Source organism: Salvia splendens, chromosome 17 (assembly GCF_004379255.2).
Source record: "Salvia splendens isolate huo1 chromosome 17, SspV2, whole genome shotgun sequence".
Taxonomy (NCBI): domain Eukaryota; kingdom Viridiplantae; phylum Streptophyta; class Magnoliopsida; order Lamiales; family Lamiaceae; genus Salvia; species Salvia splendens.
This window is the reverse complement of record NC_056048.1, coordinates 1292905-1310838: the sequence shown is the minus strand read 5'-3', so window position 1 is coordinate 1310838 and position 17934 is coordinate 1292905. Positions and strand designations below refer to the sequence as shown.

Here is a 17934-nt window from a genome sequence, read left to right as displayed (position 1 = left end):
TACTCACTTATTTTATTCCATCATATGCTTTACTCTCTCTTTATCTTTCCTATTTTATTCAACTTTTCTATTTTTAACATAATTTATTAATCTCGTTGTGCCTAAAAGTTTTAACTCAACTTAGTTGGGACGGATAGAGTACTAATTACAACTTTGAGTTAAGAAACAATTAAATTGCAAGTACAAAAAAGAATCAAATTGAAAACGAAGAGTTAAATATATCAACTATTTTTTTAGTTGAGGTAATTTATCACAATATATTAGTAAATCTTTTAGGAGGCTTGGTCTTTTTCGATGATCCAACAAACAACAAAAGTTATAATATTCGTTTTCTTTATTTTGTTTACGGGTATATGATTATTCTGTAATGCGTGATTAACGCTAATGATAATCGTCTAAGGTTCAAGTTGCTGCTTTTTCTATTCAAACTTGTTTTACATCGATTAATACTTTAAGTTTTAACTAACATTAAATTTCAAGAAAACTATAACCTATGATTTGCCACACAAGATAATTTTAATAAACATTCACTAAAATAATAAAAATAAATTATTACTTTATCTGTCCCACTTAAGATGTCCACGTTCTTGAGTGACACAAGATTTTAGGAGGTGTTGTTAGATAGAATAAGTAGACAGAAAAAAGTAGTTCGATATTTTAATGTGGAGAGATGTGAGAGGGATTTATTATCAAATATAGAAAGTGGATCGGACATCTTGAGTGTAATAAACTAAAAAGAAAAGGTAAACATCTTGAGTGAGACGGAAGAGTATCTTATTTATTACATTCATACACTCTCTCGCCATATATGAATATAAATTAGGATTATTAAAAAAAATCTCATTTTTCTCACTAAAATTATATATTTAGAGGCAAAAACTTATAAATTACTATATTTAATTATTTTATTTTAGTAATTTGCCAATAGTTTACATAAAAGCCTTAAATTTTATAATCTAAAAAAAACAAATTTTCATTTATATTATTTAGAAATATGGGATAGTCATAATTAATGCTGCCTTTATTATAACACTTTAAATTCGTATGAAACATTTATACATTTCGAATAGCTGTCACACCAGATAATATTAAATACTTGAATATCTTTCTTTATGATTTTCATATCAATAGAGCTATAGCTAGGTCGTAGATATATATATTAGTCTTCCATTTATGATCTGGATTCAAAATTAATATAATCACCCCTGCATTACAATTTACAACCTATGCACAAACTTGTGAACGTAAATTTACCATAATTAAATATTGACTAAACAAATAAATCAAATATTGGCACAAATTATTGTGTATAGTAAACTTTTATGATTTATTTATATAATACCAAATACATAGAATGGTCCCCCTCTAAGGTTTATAGCCCTAACATGAAGGCATTGACAAAACAAATAAATAAAATACGAGATCAGTTGAGAAATTCAAAAAAACTTAAGGTTGTATCATTTATTTAATTGTGAGGTGATTGTTTCAACATTGTAAGAGCCAATGAAAGGTATATTATTTTTCATCAAAATCGAATATTATCATGAGATGGGAAACCTTGTCTTTTTTTTGTCACTTTTTTGCTATTGTTTTAAGGCAACTATGAATTTTTATTTCTGTTTTTCTCGTTAAATTAACTTGTCGGATCCTATGTAACAATTAGGGTATTGTAAGCATATTTGGTGGCAATTTTTGGAAGATGCTTCACTTTCATATCATAAATTTTAGGCATGTTTTCTACACACATCTTATTTATAACATAAATCAGTATATTGTATTCTATATCATTAATATTGAGCATCCTCATTAGAAATCTAGACATCCACACGTACATGTAGTGCAATATTTATGGATTTCTAATACATACTAGTATTAATTAGTGCTGAATATCGTAGTGTACTTGCTATAGTTTTGTTTCAGAGTTTTCACACCCCACAACAAAATATTTCAGTATTGACATTCTTGATGAATTATGACACTTATAAATGATACTTCTAATAAAGTTATTACATACTCCCCCGTCCCACGTTACTTGAGGCGCTTTTTTTGGGGTCTCGTTTGATAAAATGAAAATAAATAGTTAAATCAGAGCGAAAATAATATAGAAAAGACTCACTACATTATTCTATTACTTATTTCACTTTTTATTCACTTTAACTATTTAAAACTATTATTTTTCCAAAACGACTGTGAAAAGTAACGTGGGACAGATGGAGTATTATAGTTGGGTAGCTATTATGTGTCAAAAAATAAAGACATATCACTAAATTTAGCAATATTTGAGTGTGTAGCTAATTTTGTAACATGTTAAAGTGTAGTTACTTTTGTGACATGCGAATTTATCAGTATTTTTCCTGACAATCAATTTGTAAGTAGTTATGAAAAATAATTTTATAAATAATTAAAGTAATGTGAGAGAGAGAGAGAGGGTAACATATGCATGTAACAAAAGTATTTTGTGATAGCTTACAAAATTAAGTTTCATTAAATGAATAGATGTCACTCAGTTTGTTACATGCATCTCTAAATGTAGCAAATTTTACTTACATTTTCATGTTTCACAAATGTTTACATGCATGTGAGGGTGCACCTAAATTTCGCTACACCTAAAAACAACAAATTTTGTGACACCACTCATGATGTCACTAGTAGCAATACAAAATTATAATTTGGACCACACTCTTAAAATCTCTCTATATATTTATAGGATATACCAATTCAAGATTCTATACTAATGAAAATATAGAGTTATATATGTTCATTATTGAGATAACCCAAAAATCTCAAACTTTTAAAAAATAGTACTCCCTCCGCCCCGCACTACTTGCACTTATTTCCTTTCTGGGCGTCCCAAGTTATTTGCACTCTTTTCATTTTTAGTAACAATTTATACCTACAGCCGTAATTGTTGACTTTGTCTATCACTCATTCCTTAATCTCCGTGCCCAAAAGGAAAGGTGCGAGTAGTGCGGGACGGAGGGAGTACTTAAAGACCTTCTACAATAAGAGTCGAAAACAACATCACATCCAACGTAATGTTGAGTAGAAAAAGAGAAGCAAACCAAAAGCTAACAAAGAAAACGCACAGAGCTAGCAACCATGAACATCTGCCAAAGCCAAGGGAGACGACATGCAATGAAAGGTCATGTTAACGAACAGTCTGTACTTATAAAGTCAAAATGATTAAATTATAGTAACATGGTTTGATTTATAATGTATTGATGCTTCATACCAACCAACAGATCTACTCAACTAATCACTCACACATGCCACTTTTGTAATACTACTTGAGATCACACATCGCACTTTTGAATTTAAATCGTATTAATATTTCAATATTTTTTGTTTTGGTGCCATATAAATGCATCATACTCGACGATCAGTATTTTTGTTAATTAAAATTATAGTACTAAAAATAATTAATTAAGTATAAAATTATAGTTATAATCCAGTTTTAAAAAACCGAACTGAATTAAATAACCCAATTTGTTTTAAAAAAAATCAATTTAAATAACCTAATTGGTTCAGGATGGTTACTCGATATAAGTCGGATGTTTTGCTCAACCCTAATTACTACAACTATCACTAATATAATCGTTCATAAGCAATCATTTTATGACTTCATTATAAAAATCAATGAAATTATTATAATATCATGAAATTGGCTCTTATATAGAGATGAAAAAATATACAAAAAACCTAAAACTTGGACCACAAACATCAAAAGTCAAAAGTTAACCCAACCGACTTAGTAGTATTTGATAACTCAAATCAATATAGTTCAAGTCACCGCAACCAAATGGTATTAATGAAGAATCATTAACGATACTATTTCAAAAATAAATAAATTAAAAGTCAATCTCTCGGGGCCGAGCCTCGTTAAAACCTCTATAAACGATCGAGAAATCAGTGGCAAAAGCACCAAGGGAGGGAAAATAGTTAAATTGTAATTTTCTTTACATATTCTAATTGTTATTTTCTTTACATCATTACGTAAAAGTCAATTTCTTCTAGATATTAAATAATTTTCTCCAAGATTACAATTCTAATACTCGTAGTGAGTTTACCATGTTTTAAATACTAGTATGGTGTATTTAATAATATGATAGTTGCATCTACCTCCCCCATAGGCATGAGAATTGAGACCTAGAAGGCTAGAACCAAAGTATACATAATTCTTATTAATTATTACAAAAATATATATAACCCATGACACACTATACACCACAAACTACTATTCCTTGCTATAGATTAGCACCCAAAAATACAGCTTAGTCTATAATCTAAATATTTGATTAATCCACAATCCAAAATACAGCTCAAGTGGTCCATACATAACCAAGCAGATGAGATTCCCAATTATCACAAGATGCAAATAAATATGATTGGTGAATTCACAAAGAAAATTAAGCCTATTAATTTGTCTATTCTAATCATACCATCCTTCCTAGCCTTCTCCCATTGCTATATAAATTCATTTAGTTACAACAAGTTATTTAACACAACCCCCTCTAACCCTATTAGTACCCCCAACCCCCCAAAAAAAAGAAGAAAAGGAAAAAATGAGTCCTCTAAGCATTAGCTTGTTTGTAATGTTATGTTTGCTGATAGCATCAATGGTGATATGGGGATGGAAAATGTTGAATTGGGTGTGGATTAGGCCGAAAAAGATTGAAAAACGGCTTAGGGCGCAAGGCCTAGCCGGAAACCCTTACCGGCTGCTTTATGGTGACACCAACGACATGGCCGCCCTGATCAAGGAGGCGAAATCCAAGCCGATCAAACTCTCCGACGACGTCGTGCCGAGGGTTTTGCCACTACACCACCACATTATCAATAAATACGGTACATATATATACCATAGTAATAACCATGATTTATTTATTGTTATCTTTATGGTTATTATTAAATATTACTAGCATTTTTCTTTATTTATTTGCTACTAGCATTTGATCACTAATTATAATCTGACTACATGATTGAGCTACTTGTCGTTTAAGTACACTAGAGATTTTATTATATTTTTCTTCTTTGATTTACACCACAAGTTGCTGAAGTAAATTCTTTTAGAATTCTTTTCTTTTTGCTACTTGATTTTGTGATGCATCAACTAGGAGAATAGCTTGATCGATCGTACCATGCCAGCTAAATGTGTTCATTTTTTGGTGTGAATTATTTTAAATATATATTCTCTTTGCCGTTTGACTTAACTCATTTCTTCTGAACACGCGCGAAAAATAAAATTGTAATGTAAATAAGTACGACCCACATATTTAAAGTAGGTTAAAGTTTTTTTCGAAATGTCTAGTATAACCAAACAAATAGTTCATAAAAAACACGGGCCTAGTCAAAAGGATGGGGCCGAGCAAAGAGAAATAGGCTTTTTTTATTCACTCAAAGCTGAAGGCGAGTAAAAGAGTTCATCCAAAACACTCAACCAAGTAAAACAACATCTAAAAACGAAAACATAACGATACTAATGAGTAATGCTTGAGGCCAAATGTCTCAAGTTGAGCCCCGCACCATTTCGCACTTCAAGGCAAAAACCTAAAAATTAAAAAATAGAATACTCTATTTTCGTTCAATTCGAGATCCATTTTCGTCCAAAAATGATCTGCCGAGATAATAAATGAATTAATTTGTATAGGAAAAGCATCCTTCATATGGATTGGACCAGTTGCAAGAGTATTGATAATGGAGCCTGAGCTTCTAAAGAAAATCTTGATCAACAACCACATTTTCAAGAAGCCAACACACAACCCTCTTGCTCAGTTTCTTGTCTGTGGATTAGCTGGCTACGAGGATGAAAAGTGGGCTAAGCATAGAAGAATCATTAATCCGGCTTTCTACGTCGAAAAGCTCAAGGTAATGAATTATAGGGATAACTAAAATCACAAAATTTTGTCAAATTTTGGCCAGTCTGATAAATTTGGTAAATAAAATATTAAATCACAAACTGTATTTTTTTAAAATTGTTTATCCATATACAAAATGATGTTTTTTCCATGCTTCAAACGATGTTATTTTATTAAAACAAGTAGTTGTTTTACTTTTTCTTTTATTTTCCTTTCTTAGTTTAATGAAATGAGTAATGTTGTTTTGTTGCTATCATCAAAAGGCGTCATTTGTATACGGACGTTATTTAATATATTTTGTTTTCAAATCTTGTAAGACATCATACTTTATTGGGATAATAGTTATTTAAACTAAAATCTAGTCAAATTCTAGTCCCATAAGATTTGAAAACAAAAAAAAAATCACAAAGATTCAATTTTTCTCAATTGTTTTATCCATATACAAATCATCGTTTCAACCGATGCTCAAAAAGACGTTTCATCACCAAGAACGTCGTTTGTACACAGATAAGACTAATGAGAAAAATCAATACTTGACTTAATAAATCGAACCTTATGGACTTATCTGAATTTGATTAAATTTGTGATTTAAATGAGTAATATGGCTAGTTTAATTAATCAATCAATCTACTATTGAACAATATAATTATCTAATTTGGACAAGATTATTTCAGCACATGGTGCCTGCGATGCACACGAGTTGTGATGAAATGATAAGAAAATGGGAAGAGTTGGTGGTGGATGAGGGGGCATTCATAGAAATAGAGGTGCAGTCACATTTTGAGGATTTAACCACTGAAATTATATCAAGAACAGCTTTTGGAAGTAGACATGAAGAGGGAAGGAGGATTTTCGAGCTCCAGAAAGAGCAGTCGGAGCTCACGCGCCAAGTTCTGCAGTCCGTTTACATCCCCGGGTGGAGGTACGTCTAAACACATGAACTTTCACAAAATTTTGGTTTTGCACATCAGCTAATATTTTCCCTGCATAACTTGTAATTTGTAGTAATTGATTGCAATTTAACTTCAATGGCAATTTTGTAATAAAATGCATGTCAATCAAATAGTTCACATTGAATACATGAATGAGAAAATAAATTTGCAAAAGAATAAGGGAAATTAGTGTCTGATTTAGCTGGAATAGTCAATTTTGGAAAATCTCAAACAAAATCAAAATTTATGATTTTTACTACCAAATTAGCTGGTACAAAAATCTAGAATTCGGCCAAAACTATGTGATATTAACAACAGTTGCTGAAAAAAATAATACAGTAACAACCAATGACTTGAGAAACCAGTTTATTAATTACTATCCAAATAAAAGGTAATAATGGCTTAGTTCTATCCTACAATTTTAACTATTTAAGTAGTAATTTAATATGATTATGGTTGAAGATTTAGGGTTTAGTTTGCATAAAAATATTTGTTTTCATGAAAACGTGAGAACACTGTATTAAACGTATAAAGTCATTGTATTCCCTGTGATATTACTTCTGCTAAAACAAATACTCCCTCCGTCCGCCATTAGATGTCTCATTTTTCCTTTTCCGTCCGTCTAAATATCTCATTTCACTTTTACTATATTTAGTGGACCCTACATTTCACTAACTCATTTCACTCACATTTAATTTATAAAATCAATATATAAAAATAAGATCCGCATTCCACTAACTTTTTCTACTCATTTTACTTTATAAAGTCAAACAATTCTTAAAACTCGTGCCAGTCAAATATGGGACATTCATTCATGGGCGCGGGAGCAATGATAAACATTTTTTGAAAAATGCAGATACATCCCAACGAAGAGAAACAGGAGAATGAAAGAGATCAACAATCAACTCTGCCGGCAGCTGAGGGGCATCATCAACAAACGAGAAGAGTCGATGAGAAAGGGAGAATTCGCGGACGATGACTTGCTAGGCATCTTGCTGAAGTCGAACGAGAGAGAGATACGCGAGAATGATGGAAGCAGCAGTGCCGGGATGAGCATCGAGGAAGTGGTGGAGGAATGCAAGACTTTCTATCTATCCGGGCAAGAGAGCACATCGAATCTCTTGTCGTGGACGATGATGTTGTTGGGCGCCCATCCGACGTGGCAGGAGCAAGCTAGGGATGAGCTTTTTAGGGTTTTTGGAGATGGAGAGCCTCATTTTGATGGATTGAATCGTCTCAAAGTTGTAAGTTCACGCTCAATTCTTGTTACAATTTATTAAAACTTGTGTTTGTTTGTTCGCGAGTGTATGCGTTGTTGGTCTTTCGTTTAGGCTTTGTCGTGTTCTGCTTTTCAGAGTAGTTGATCTTTTGTGTACGTTCATGAGTAGTCTTATGTTGTGTCGCGTGCGATGTCGAGTAACTTTCTCAATCTAAATTATTGATGACTTTAGGGTTAATAGTGGGTTTAATTTAAATTTATTTTCACAAAACACCAATAATTTTGAAAATTTGTTTAATTTCACCCTGCATCGATAAACGTGACATCGGACTTGAGCTAGGATATCGAAGCTATTACCGAAGTAAATGCAAATTTTACTCAGAGTATTTAGAAAAATGCCCTTTGTGGGGACGTCCTCACGCGGGGACGCGTTTGGATCGCATCCAATTAAGATATCTTAATTGGGGTTCGTTAATCACCTATTAGAAATTTTAATCCCCGATTAGGGACGTCCCCACACATGCGTGAGGACGTCCTTAAAAAATATTTATAATCTAAATTATTAAATGAAAAAAATGTAGGTTAATTAGGCTAGCAATTTTTTCTTTTTTAAATAAAACAATCTTTATAATCGGAGTAATTAGCACAAGTCAATCTTTATAATTCAACTTACATTTTGCAATTGAATTTTAATTTTTTTATATACTAATTTTTAGCAACTTTGCTTGTTAAAAAAGATCGATTTTAACTCCGTCGAAACTAATTTTCTACGTTTGCCCCTGCAGTTGACGATGATTTTGCACGAGGTTCTAAGACTATACCCTCCAGCAATAATATTCAACCGCATCCTCGAAAACGAGACGGAGCTCGGGAACATGACCCTCCCCGGCGGAGTGCACGTGCTGCTGCCGATCATCCTGATCCACCGCGACAAGCAGCTGTGGGGCGAAGACTCGGACGAGTTCAAGCCGGAAAGATTCTCCGAAGGAATCGCCAAAGCAACACAGAATCAGCTCTCCTTCTTCCCCTTCAGCTGGGGCCCTAGGGTTTGCATCGGCAACAATTTTGCCCTAATTGAGGCCAAGATGGCTCTGGCTATGATCCTCCGCCGCTTCTCGTTCGAGCTCTCCCCGGCTTACGCGCACGCGCCGTCGTTCGTCGTCTCGCTCCAACCCCAACACGGGATTCATCTCACCTTAAGGAGACTCCATAAATGATTTTATTGTATTTTATGTTTATGCTTTCATTTGGCTTGTGGTGATGCTGATATAATATCAGGAAAGTTTGATTAAATTCGGGTTTATTCCATATTTTTCAAATTTTGAATGATAAATCATGAAGTTTAAAAATTTATGCTAGTCTTTTAATTTCTTAAGCTCAAAATTTCGTCTTTTAGTTATCTGTGTCGTCACATTAATATACATTTACGTCACTATTCAATGAAAATATCAAAATTTTATGCGTGTGCACCAATTTAGCATCGAATTTATCTCCAAAAAAAAATTATGATGGGTCAATTAATTTTTTTTTGAAACTTCGTGATTTATCATTCAAATTTTGGGGTGGGATGAATCAGAATTTGACCAAATTTTTTGATATTATAGCCAATTTAGCCCTTTTCTTTTTGGTTAAGTGGAAAGAGTTTTTGGTTACCGACAAAATCTGTTGGTAATCAAGATTTTTGGCACGTTCGTTACTGGACAAAGCCTGTCAGGAAATTTACCAACGTATTTATCGTCGATCCATCAGTAATTAGAAGCAGCTTAACTATCTTTAATATATAGGTGTTTGAACTAGCTAGTTACTTAGCTTTCTCTCGTATTAAATTTCATTAAATTTATCAAGTTATTTTAAGTTTTCATTTAATTTTCGGGACCTCTAATTTTTCTTATGGGGTGAGAATAGATGCTAAGAAAATCTATTATAGTAAACGTTTGTATAATATAGAAGAACTCTGAATCAAGACACCTAACATGGTTATTAGGCACGTACTATATTGAAGTCTAATATGTAGGATTATTAATTGACTGTCGAACGATAAAATTTTTAGGTTTTTCCATATAATAAATTATTATATAAAAACATAAACTATAATAAAAAAAATATATTCGTATATTCTGATAACGATATTTACTTTCTAAATTATATAAAATAAATCGCCACGGTCTCCCAAACCGCTGGCTTCCGACCGTTTCTCTCTTAGCTAGCCGGAAAATCGCCATGGCCGCCCCCTCCACTGGCTTCCAACGTCGCCCTAAGAAGAAGTTCGCTGTTCGTTGGCCCATGTTGGAAGCCTCCGTATACCGCCATATACGGGTCGAGCTGAACGCCAGCTGCCCAAGTCATATAAAAACAAATAATTAAGCCCATTTTTAATCCTCATTAGCCCAAGTCACAACTCAAATGCCCAAAGGCGCAAACCAAGTTGCCCAACCCATATTATTTTGGTTTTGTTTGCAGTGTGACTTGTGTTTTTCTGCTTGAATATTTTAAGCACGATTGGTCGGGTCGGGTTAGCACGAAACCAAAAAGTTTAAGGCTTGAATCGATAATTTATAACTCAAATAAATTATAACCCGATTGATCCTTAATCCAATAGTTCGACAACATAAACATACTGACCAAATGGATTGGCTCGATTAACATCTCTGGCTCTAATGATCATTTTCTTCTCCTCCATTTCTCAACTCTGGATCTATCATTGAGTGGATTGATATTATTGAATACTAGTACTTTATAAGGAGTATAAGAAATTTAGACGCTCAAATGGGAGTGGATAGATATTATAAAAAAGTACACAAAATAATAAATTTAGAAAACTAAATACGAGTGAATTGATACTATTGTATACTATGTAGTCTATAGGGAGTAATTACAAAGGATAATAAAGCCAAGATGAGAGGTACTGTACTTCCTTCATACACCCTTATAAAATTGCATGCTTTAGACTCCAAAAAGTTTGAAAAGTCAAGCCTAATATTAATAATAAAACCAAGAAAACAAAATATATTATTTTTTTTAATATGAACAATGTGTAGATTCAAAAAAAGGTACACATTTGTAATCATAGGACTTCGGTAATAAATAATAATTAAAAGCAATTCAGCGCTTTCAATTTTCTAAATTTCCAATTTAAAAAAATGGAAACAGGACAATTAATAATTTAAATTATAAACCTGCACGTAACAACTCTATAAATATGAGATTATCAAGTATGTTATGTCACAGGATTCCCTTATAATTAAATTTACAGTGTACCTAAGATATAGAAATTTATGAAGAAAATGACACGAAAATGATAGCCTCGAAAAAGTTTGAATAGTCAATCCTAAAAATTTGAAATAAAAACCAAGAAAAGAAAATGAAACCCAATAAAATGCAACACATTTATACATCTCCCCATAATAACCAAACCCAATAAATTGCAAATAAAACAAGGAAAAACACAAAAACTAAACGAATCATTAAAAAAATAGTACATAGAAATATTAATAAAAGCAGCCAATTAAAATGAAAAATAAATTATAGCAGAAGTGGTAAAATTTTTAATCTAAGTCAACTAAGAGTTAATACTAGTACTATATACTACTCTCATCCTTCATTAATTGACATCATTTGACTTGACACAAATTTTAAGAAATGTAGTGGAAAGTAAATGAAAAAAAGTTAGTGGAATATAATAGAAAGTGAGTTAAAAAAGTTGGTGGAACTTGGATCCTACTTTTATGTACTCTCTTCGTCCCTCTGTAGTAGAGACATTTTTTTCGGCACGAGGTTTAAGAAATATTTTTTAAATGAGTTAAGTAAAAAGGAGAATAAAGTAGAAAGGAAAATAGTAGAGAGATGAACCGAGGGTAAAGTAAGAGAGAGTAAAATACTTTTTGCCAAAAAAGAAAATAACTCAGCTACAGTGCGACAACCCAAAAAGGAATACGACTTAGCTACAGAGGGACGGAGGGAGTATTAATTTAATAACAAAAAATGAGTCGGAATGAGTTAGTGGAATGTAGAGTCAACTGCCAAAAGTGATAAAAATGAAGTGAGACAATTAATATAGGACGGACCAAAATGGAAAATTGGGACAAATAATGGGGGACGAAGAGAGTAATAACATATGAATGAATGAATTAGTGGAATGTGGAGTTCATTACTAAAAGTAGGAAAAGTAAGAGTATCAATTACTCCATTAGTCCTACAATAAGAGTCACATTTCATTTTTTACCATAAATGGTAAGTAGGTCTCATATTCCACTGACTCACTTCACTCACATTTTATTATAAAACCAATATAAAAATGGGTCTAATAATCCACTAACTTTTTCAATCTACTATTCTCTACATTTCTTAAAATTTGTGCCCATAATAAGAGTGACTCCTATTGTGGGACAGGGGGAGTAATTGAGAACGAAAGAAAAACGAAATTGATGTCAATTAATAGGAAACGAAGGGAGTAGTACTCCATCGTCTGCAATAAAAATTTGAGTGTAAGTTTTTAAAAATGCGAATCCAATTTTGATAGAACAAGAAATGAGGATTTTAATTATAGACGTCCATTAATAATAAAATGAGACTTTATTTCATCGACACGGATAGTACTTATTTGCATATACAATAGAGTACTACTTACTAGTTTGTATAATCGATTTTATCCTCAAAATGTATTAGGCTATCACACATGAATCCCCTATTTAAGATCATGCTATTCTAATATGAATCTTGTCACGCCACCCTTTTACTCACATGACCACCATACGAACTCCACTTAGCTTCCCCGCCGGCGTCACTTCCCATCGGCTTCCACACCGGCTGCCACCACCGTTGAGGAGATGTCGTCGCCTTGCTTGTAATAGCTCCAAGGGTGGAAAAGGGTAAGTAAGAACATTACATGGAACATATAAAGTTATACTCCTATATTTACAATTAAATTAATTGTATATGCAAAAAAAATTAAAATTTGTTTTTCGTGCTATTCTGACTCTGGAGTTACATTCCTCAACAAATGTAATATATATTCTCGCAATATTTAGGATGGTCGGGTTCCATGCCATTGAACTACAAGTTCGAGAATATGAGTTGGATCAATTTAGAGTTGTGAATATTGTTTAGGCCAATTACTGTGAGACTAGTAAGACTACTCCAAATCAATTGTTTCTTATAGAAAATTATCAACTATTATGTATATGTAGCATATAAATTTTCGTAATATATATACTTGTTTTTATAATATTTGCAAATTATACAAACTCCCAAATACGCAACAGTAGAGATGTCAATCAAGTCAGTCTAGGAATTGCTGACTAATTAGACTATAAATAAATCGAGGCTATAAATTTCCAACTCTATTCCGAAAGAAAAAAGAAGTATGATCTTGTGAAAGGATGAATCTATTATTAATTATTTGGTGATTGAATAGGTATGTTCCAAGTCTTCTACATTGTTGGATTTAGTGATGAAACAATACCAGCACTCCTTGAGTCGTCATACAAATTCTTTTCTCCTTTAAGGGTATGAAATATTTAGTATTCCGTACACTTATTTTTTTTAAGGTTAATTGGCTATAAATTTGTCAACTATTAGTGAATTCTTGAATTTATTAAAAAATTGTTAACAAATTGAAAACCTTGAAAGGAAAACTCATTAGTTGTTACCCAGTTTCCTAACCTTGGAACTTTCATCTGTCTTTTTCTATTGTCTAATAAAAACATGGGGAAATTTTAAATATTGTGTATTCATGTTTTGAATTCTCTCCTGCTCGAATGTATCTTGAAAACTTCATTTTCAGACTACCAAATGAAGAGGTTTGTTCCACTAAAAAAAAACTTATCTACTTGTATTTGAAAATTTTAAAAAATAATAATAAGATGCAAAAGAAAACATCTCTAAATTAAGGACAAATTAACTTAATCTTTTATTATTTTAGGACACTTCTATTTGCCTCCTCTAAATATAAATGAGTATCCTTAAAAAATGTCTTTAACGGTGTGTTTTTTTGTTGCAGTGTGCATTACTATATATTTATTCAACATGATTTTAATGTTTTGGTGTCAAAGTTTGATTAATTTTTCCAGCAAAATTGGACATGAACATAATACCAAATATGGGTTTAGACAATCCACGTAACTTAATAATTTTAAAATATGAAAAAGCCCAAAAGGAGTTTGCCCGTTTAGGTACAGCCAATAATATTAATAATTATTATTGTGATGTCAATTAAAAATTTATTTAAAAATTCTAATATAATTTCTAAACGCATGGTTCATATTTGTGTATTTACAATAATAATAATAATATTTATTACAATTATTATTATGTTTTCAGTTAATAACTTATAAAGCAAATTTCAATTTAACTTTTAAACTATGGATTATTTGTTGTATTATTATTATTATTATTATTATTATTATTATTATCTCAGTTAGTAGTTTTATTAAAATATTCTTTCGCTAACTCAACTAAAACTTAAATAATATAAATTCGGGGTGTGTTATAATGCTAACTTTTCTTAAATTGCTAACTTGCTAACTCATCAATACAATGTATAAAAAATATCAACATAAATTTGTGTTGACATTTTACTATACTGTGTTGACATTATAAATATCAATGTCAACTATGTGTATTAAAATATCAACTAAGTTTATGTTGACAATTTAATGTCGTCGCGTTGACATTTTCAATACAGTGCATTGATAAGTTAGCAGAGTTAGCAACTTAATAAAGTTAACAACGGATCACACTCCTATAAACTCATAATTTTTAAAAATTTCCTTGATATTTTAAAGCACATTGTAAGTAATTATATTTTTATAGATCATATTTCCAGAAATCATATTCTCGATAACATAGTACTACTACAATTTCCTCAAAAAGAGACAAGCCATAAAAGTTTGGTGCACACTTTTATACTCCCTGCCATGACTAGCAATTAAAATTTGTGATATAAATAAATTTCAAAACAATTTTATTTTTAACCCCTTATTTTTGTGTGTAGCTTAGTTTGGAGAATAAAGCTACTGCGGTTGTACTTGACAAGAGTTCACACCCACTTCGTCTTCCTCCATTCGTCAAATCACGAATCGATGAATTAAACAAAAGTGATAAGCAACATTTGTTGTAAATCATTGTTTATTTATGAATCTACTACGTGTTAAGTGTAATAATCATATAGTGGGTTTAGCGTTTATTTATGAATCTACTGTGTGTTAAGTGTAATAATATATTTTAAAAAAGGATAACTGCCTTAAAAGTCATAAACTTTCACCAAATTTCGGTTTTTCCATGAACTATAAAATGGGCGTATAATGTCACGAACTTTGCCGGGTTGTTGGCATCTCCCATTCAAAACCTCAACTCTCCCGAGTTCTATTGTATTAAGGTGTGAATTATTCTTGTTTCCAAATAATTATTTCATCTCCCAATTAATCTAATTAATTCTACACAATCAAGTGGTGATCAAGTAATTAAAAGGAATAAACCCAATAATAATCAAATAACTACAAGAGCAAGGTAAGAACAAAAATCAATTGGATAAAAACTATGAAATCAGTGCATCATCACCAAGAATTCTACATTTCTCTACAAGAAATGTTTAGCTGCTCATGTTCAAGGAGGAAACCAAGTCAAACACAAAGAATCCAAACAAAAACATGAAAGATAGATACTAAGAACATCTATGGAACGAATCTATGGAATGAAGTCTTCAATCTTCCGATCTATAGTCTTCAATCTTCAATTCTCTCTCTTAGTGGTGTTCTTAGGGGGGTGTGTGAGTGTTGGAGGCGGTAAGTGTAGAATGTGTGAACCTTAGGCGTTTTTCCCTTTAATCCCCCATCAAAAATCGCGTTTTTGGCAAAAGAAAACGCCAAAACAACGTACCCGACCGGGTGATGATTTTAGACCAGTTTCTGCCCCTTTCAGCGCAGAAACACCGTACGCGTGAAATTTTCTGGACAGCACAGTGTTCATAAAATGGTCATAACTTCTTCTACATGACTTCGATTGAGGCTGGTAAGATACCCACGCGAAGATCTTTTAAAGACGAAGAGATTGATATACATGGGCTTATTGGACTTCAAAATCTCCAGTAAAAATTGTCTCAAACCAAGGTTATTGCACATCCACATATTTTGTACCTTTTTCTACACATTCTTAACAAAATGGTCAACATACCAATATAATAGAGAAGTAGATATAAACGCGCTCAATAATAGACGAAATATGATCAAATTCATATAAAATCACCCTCTAAAACCATGTAAATTCCAAGTATGTCACCCATACTCCAGAAACCCCCATCCGGCCTAGACCTACGGATTGGTTACCGCTTGCCCCTACGCGTATCAGGAATTTTCGGGAGGAAACTCAGTTCCACTAACATTTGACTGAGTGAGTCAAGACTCCCCTCCTCTGAACAAAGTGGAAATAAATTTCCATTATTTTTGTTGCTGAGAGGGGTCGAGCTCGAGATCTCTGTCAAAGATGTCTAAGCTCATTGCCACTAGGACAAAGGCTCCGGACAAAACTGTGTTAGGGTCAACTTTTTATAGTGACTGGTTCCACCACATGTGGCCCCATACTCCAGAAACCCCCTCCGGCCTGGACCTACGGATTGGTTATAGTGACTGGTTCCACCGCACGCGGCCCCATATTCCAGAAACCCCCCTCCGGCCTGGACCTACGGATTGATTACCGCTTGCCCCTACGCGTATTAGGAATTTTTTGGAGGAAACTCAGTTCCACTAACAATTGACTGAGTGAGTCAAGACTTCCCTCCTCTTACCAAAGTGGAAATAAATTTCCACTAATTTTATTGCTGAAAGAGGTCGAGCTCGAGACCTCTGTCAAAGATGTCTAAGCTCATTGCCACTAGGACAAAGCCTCCGGACTCTTTACCACATTCATTCATACATGCTTTCCGCTTTGTAGTACGACTCCTACCAAACCCTAATTCCTAAGCAAATTAATTAAAGAGCTATATTCTTGATGGTCCAATATATCATGCTTGCATTAAATATTCAGGAATTAATTGTTACTTATTATAAATTAATTATATTTTATTGCTATTTTCTTGGCCAATGAGGTCTAGTCCAAATGATAGCTTCTGCTTCGATATGTGCTACCTTTATTGTTATGCTATTATTCTGCAACTATTTGTAACATATAAATATCCAATATAAAATTCATCAAATGAAAAATTCAGTGTTTTACGATTAAATTTGAAAATTTTAGTAAGTACCTTGTTCGGTTTTATTTTTTATTTTAATTTTAATCTTATTTTTCAATATATGTCCTATTGCCTTAATTTAGTTGTATAATCATTAATTATAATTCACTAATATCCAGTTAGGCATTAGTAATTTAAGATTATGAATTTTTAGGTGATTGTAATTTATTATATTAGGGTTGGTTATACCATAAGTACGGTATGGTATACAGGTTATAACTTATAAGATTCAGTTTTTAGTGAATTGACTACATTTTAATCACTTTTTATAATATGTAGATTCAACTTAAAATACATTTCTCCATATTTTGTGCTATTTAATTAATTAAGGAAAGTTAGGTGTGTGTGTGTATACATCTTCAAGTTGTACCTTCCCATTGTGGTGCAATTTTTATCTAGTTGAAAGAATGTTGCATAATTCTTTAACTCACATCACCACACAATCGGCGTTTAGCTTCCCCATCGTTCCGAGACGGCATGCCGAGCAGCTACCGCCTCTCGTTAGGAGCTGCGATCGGCTTTTGCAGTGGCGGCCGCAGACGGCGAAGAGCACTGCAGTTGCTGTGAGCAATACATTAACCGGAGGTGGCAAAGGGTACTTGATTTTAATAGTATTGGATTGCCTTTTTTTAGTTGTTTAATTTGAAATTAAATGTTATGTATGATTGAATTTGTCACAAAATGTTATTACAAACTTTTTTGACA

At 32.4% G+C, this 17934-nt stretch overlaps 1 protein-coding gene across 1 annotated transcript; it reads left to right on the top strand.

Moving 5' to 3' along the window:
* The first annotated feature begins 4616 nt into the window (after window positions 1-4616).
* LOC121775392 (cytochrome P450 CYP72A219-like) lies at window positions 4617-9223 on the top strand. Its single transcript, XM_042172475.1, has 5 exons — window positions 4617-4845; window positions 5648-5865; window positions 6530-6777; window positions 7644-8031; window positions 8792-9223. The coding sequence occupies exons 1-5, from the start codon at window positions 4617-4619 to the stop codon at window positions 9221-9223; spliced, it is 1515 nt and encodes a 504-aa protein (XP_042028409.1).
* The last annotated feature ends 8711 nt before the right edge of the window (window positions 9224-17934 follow it).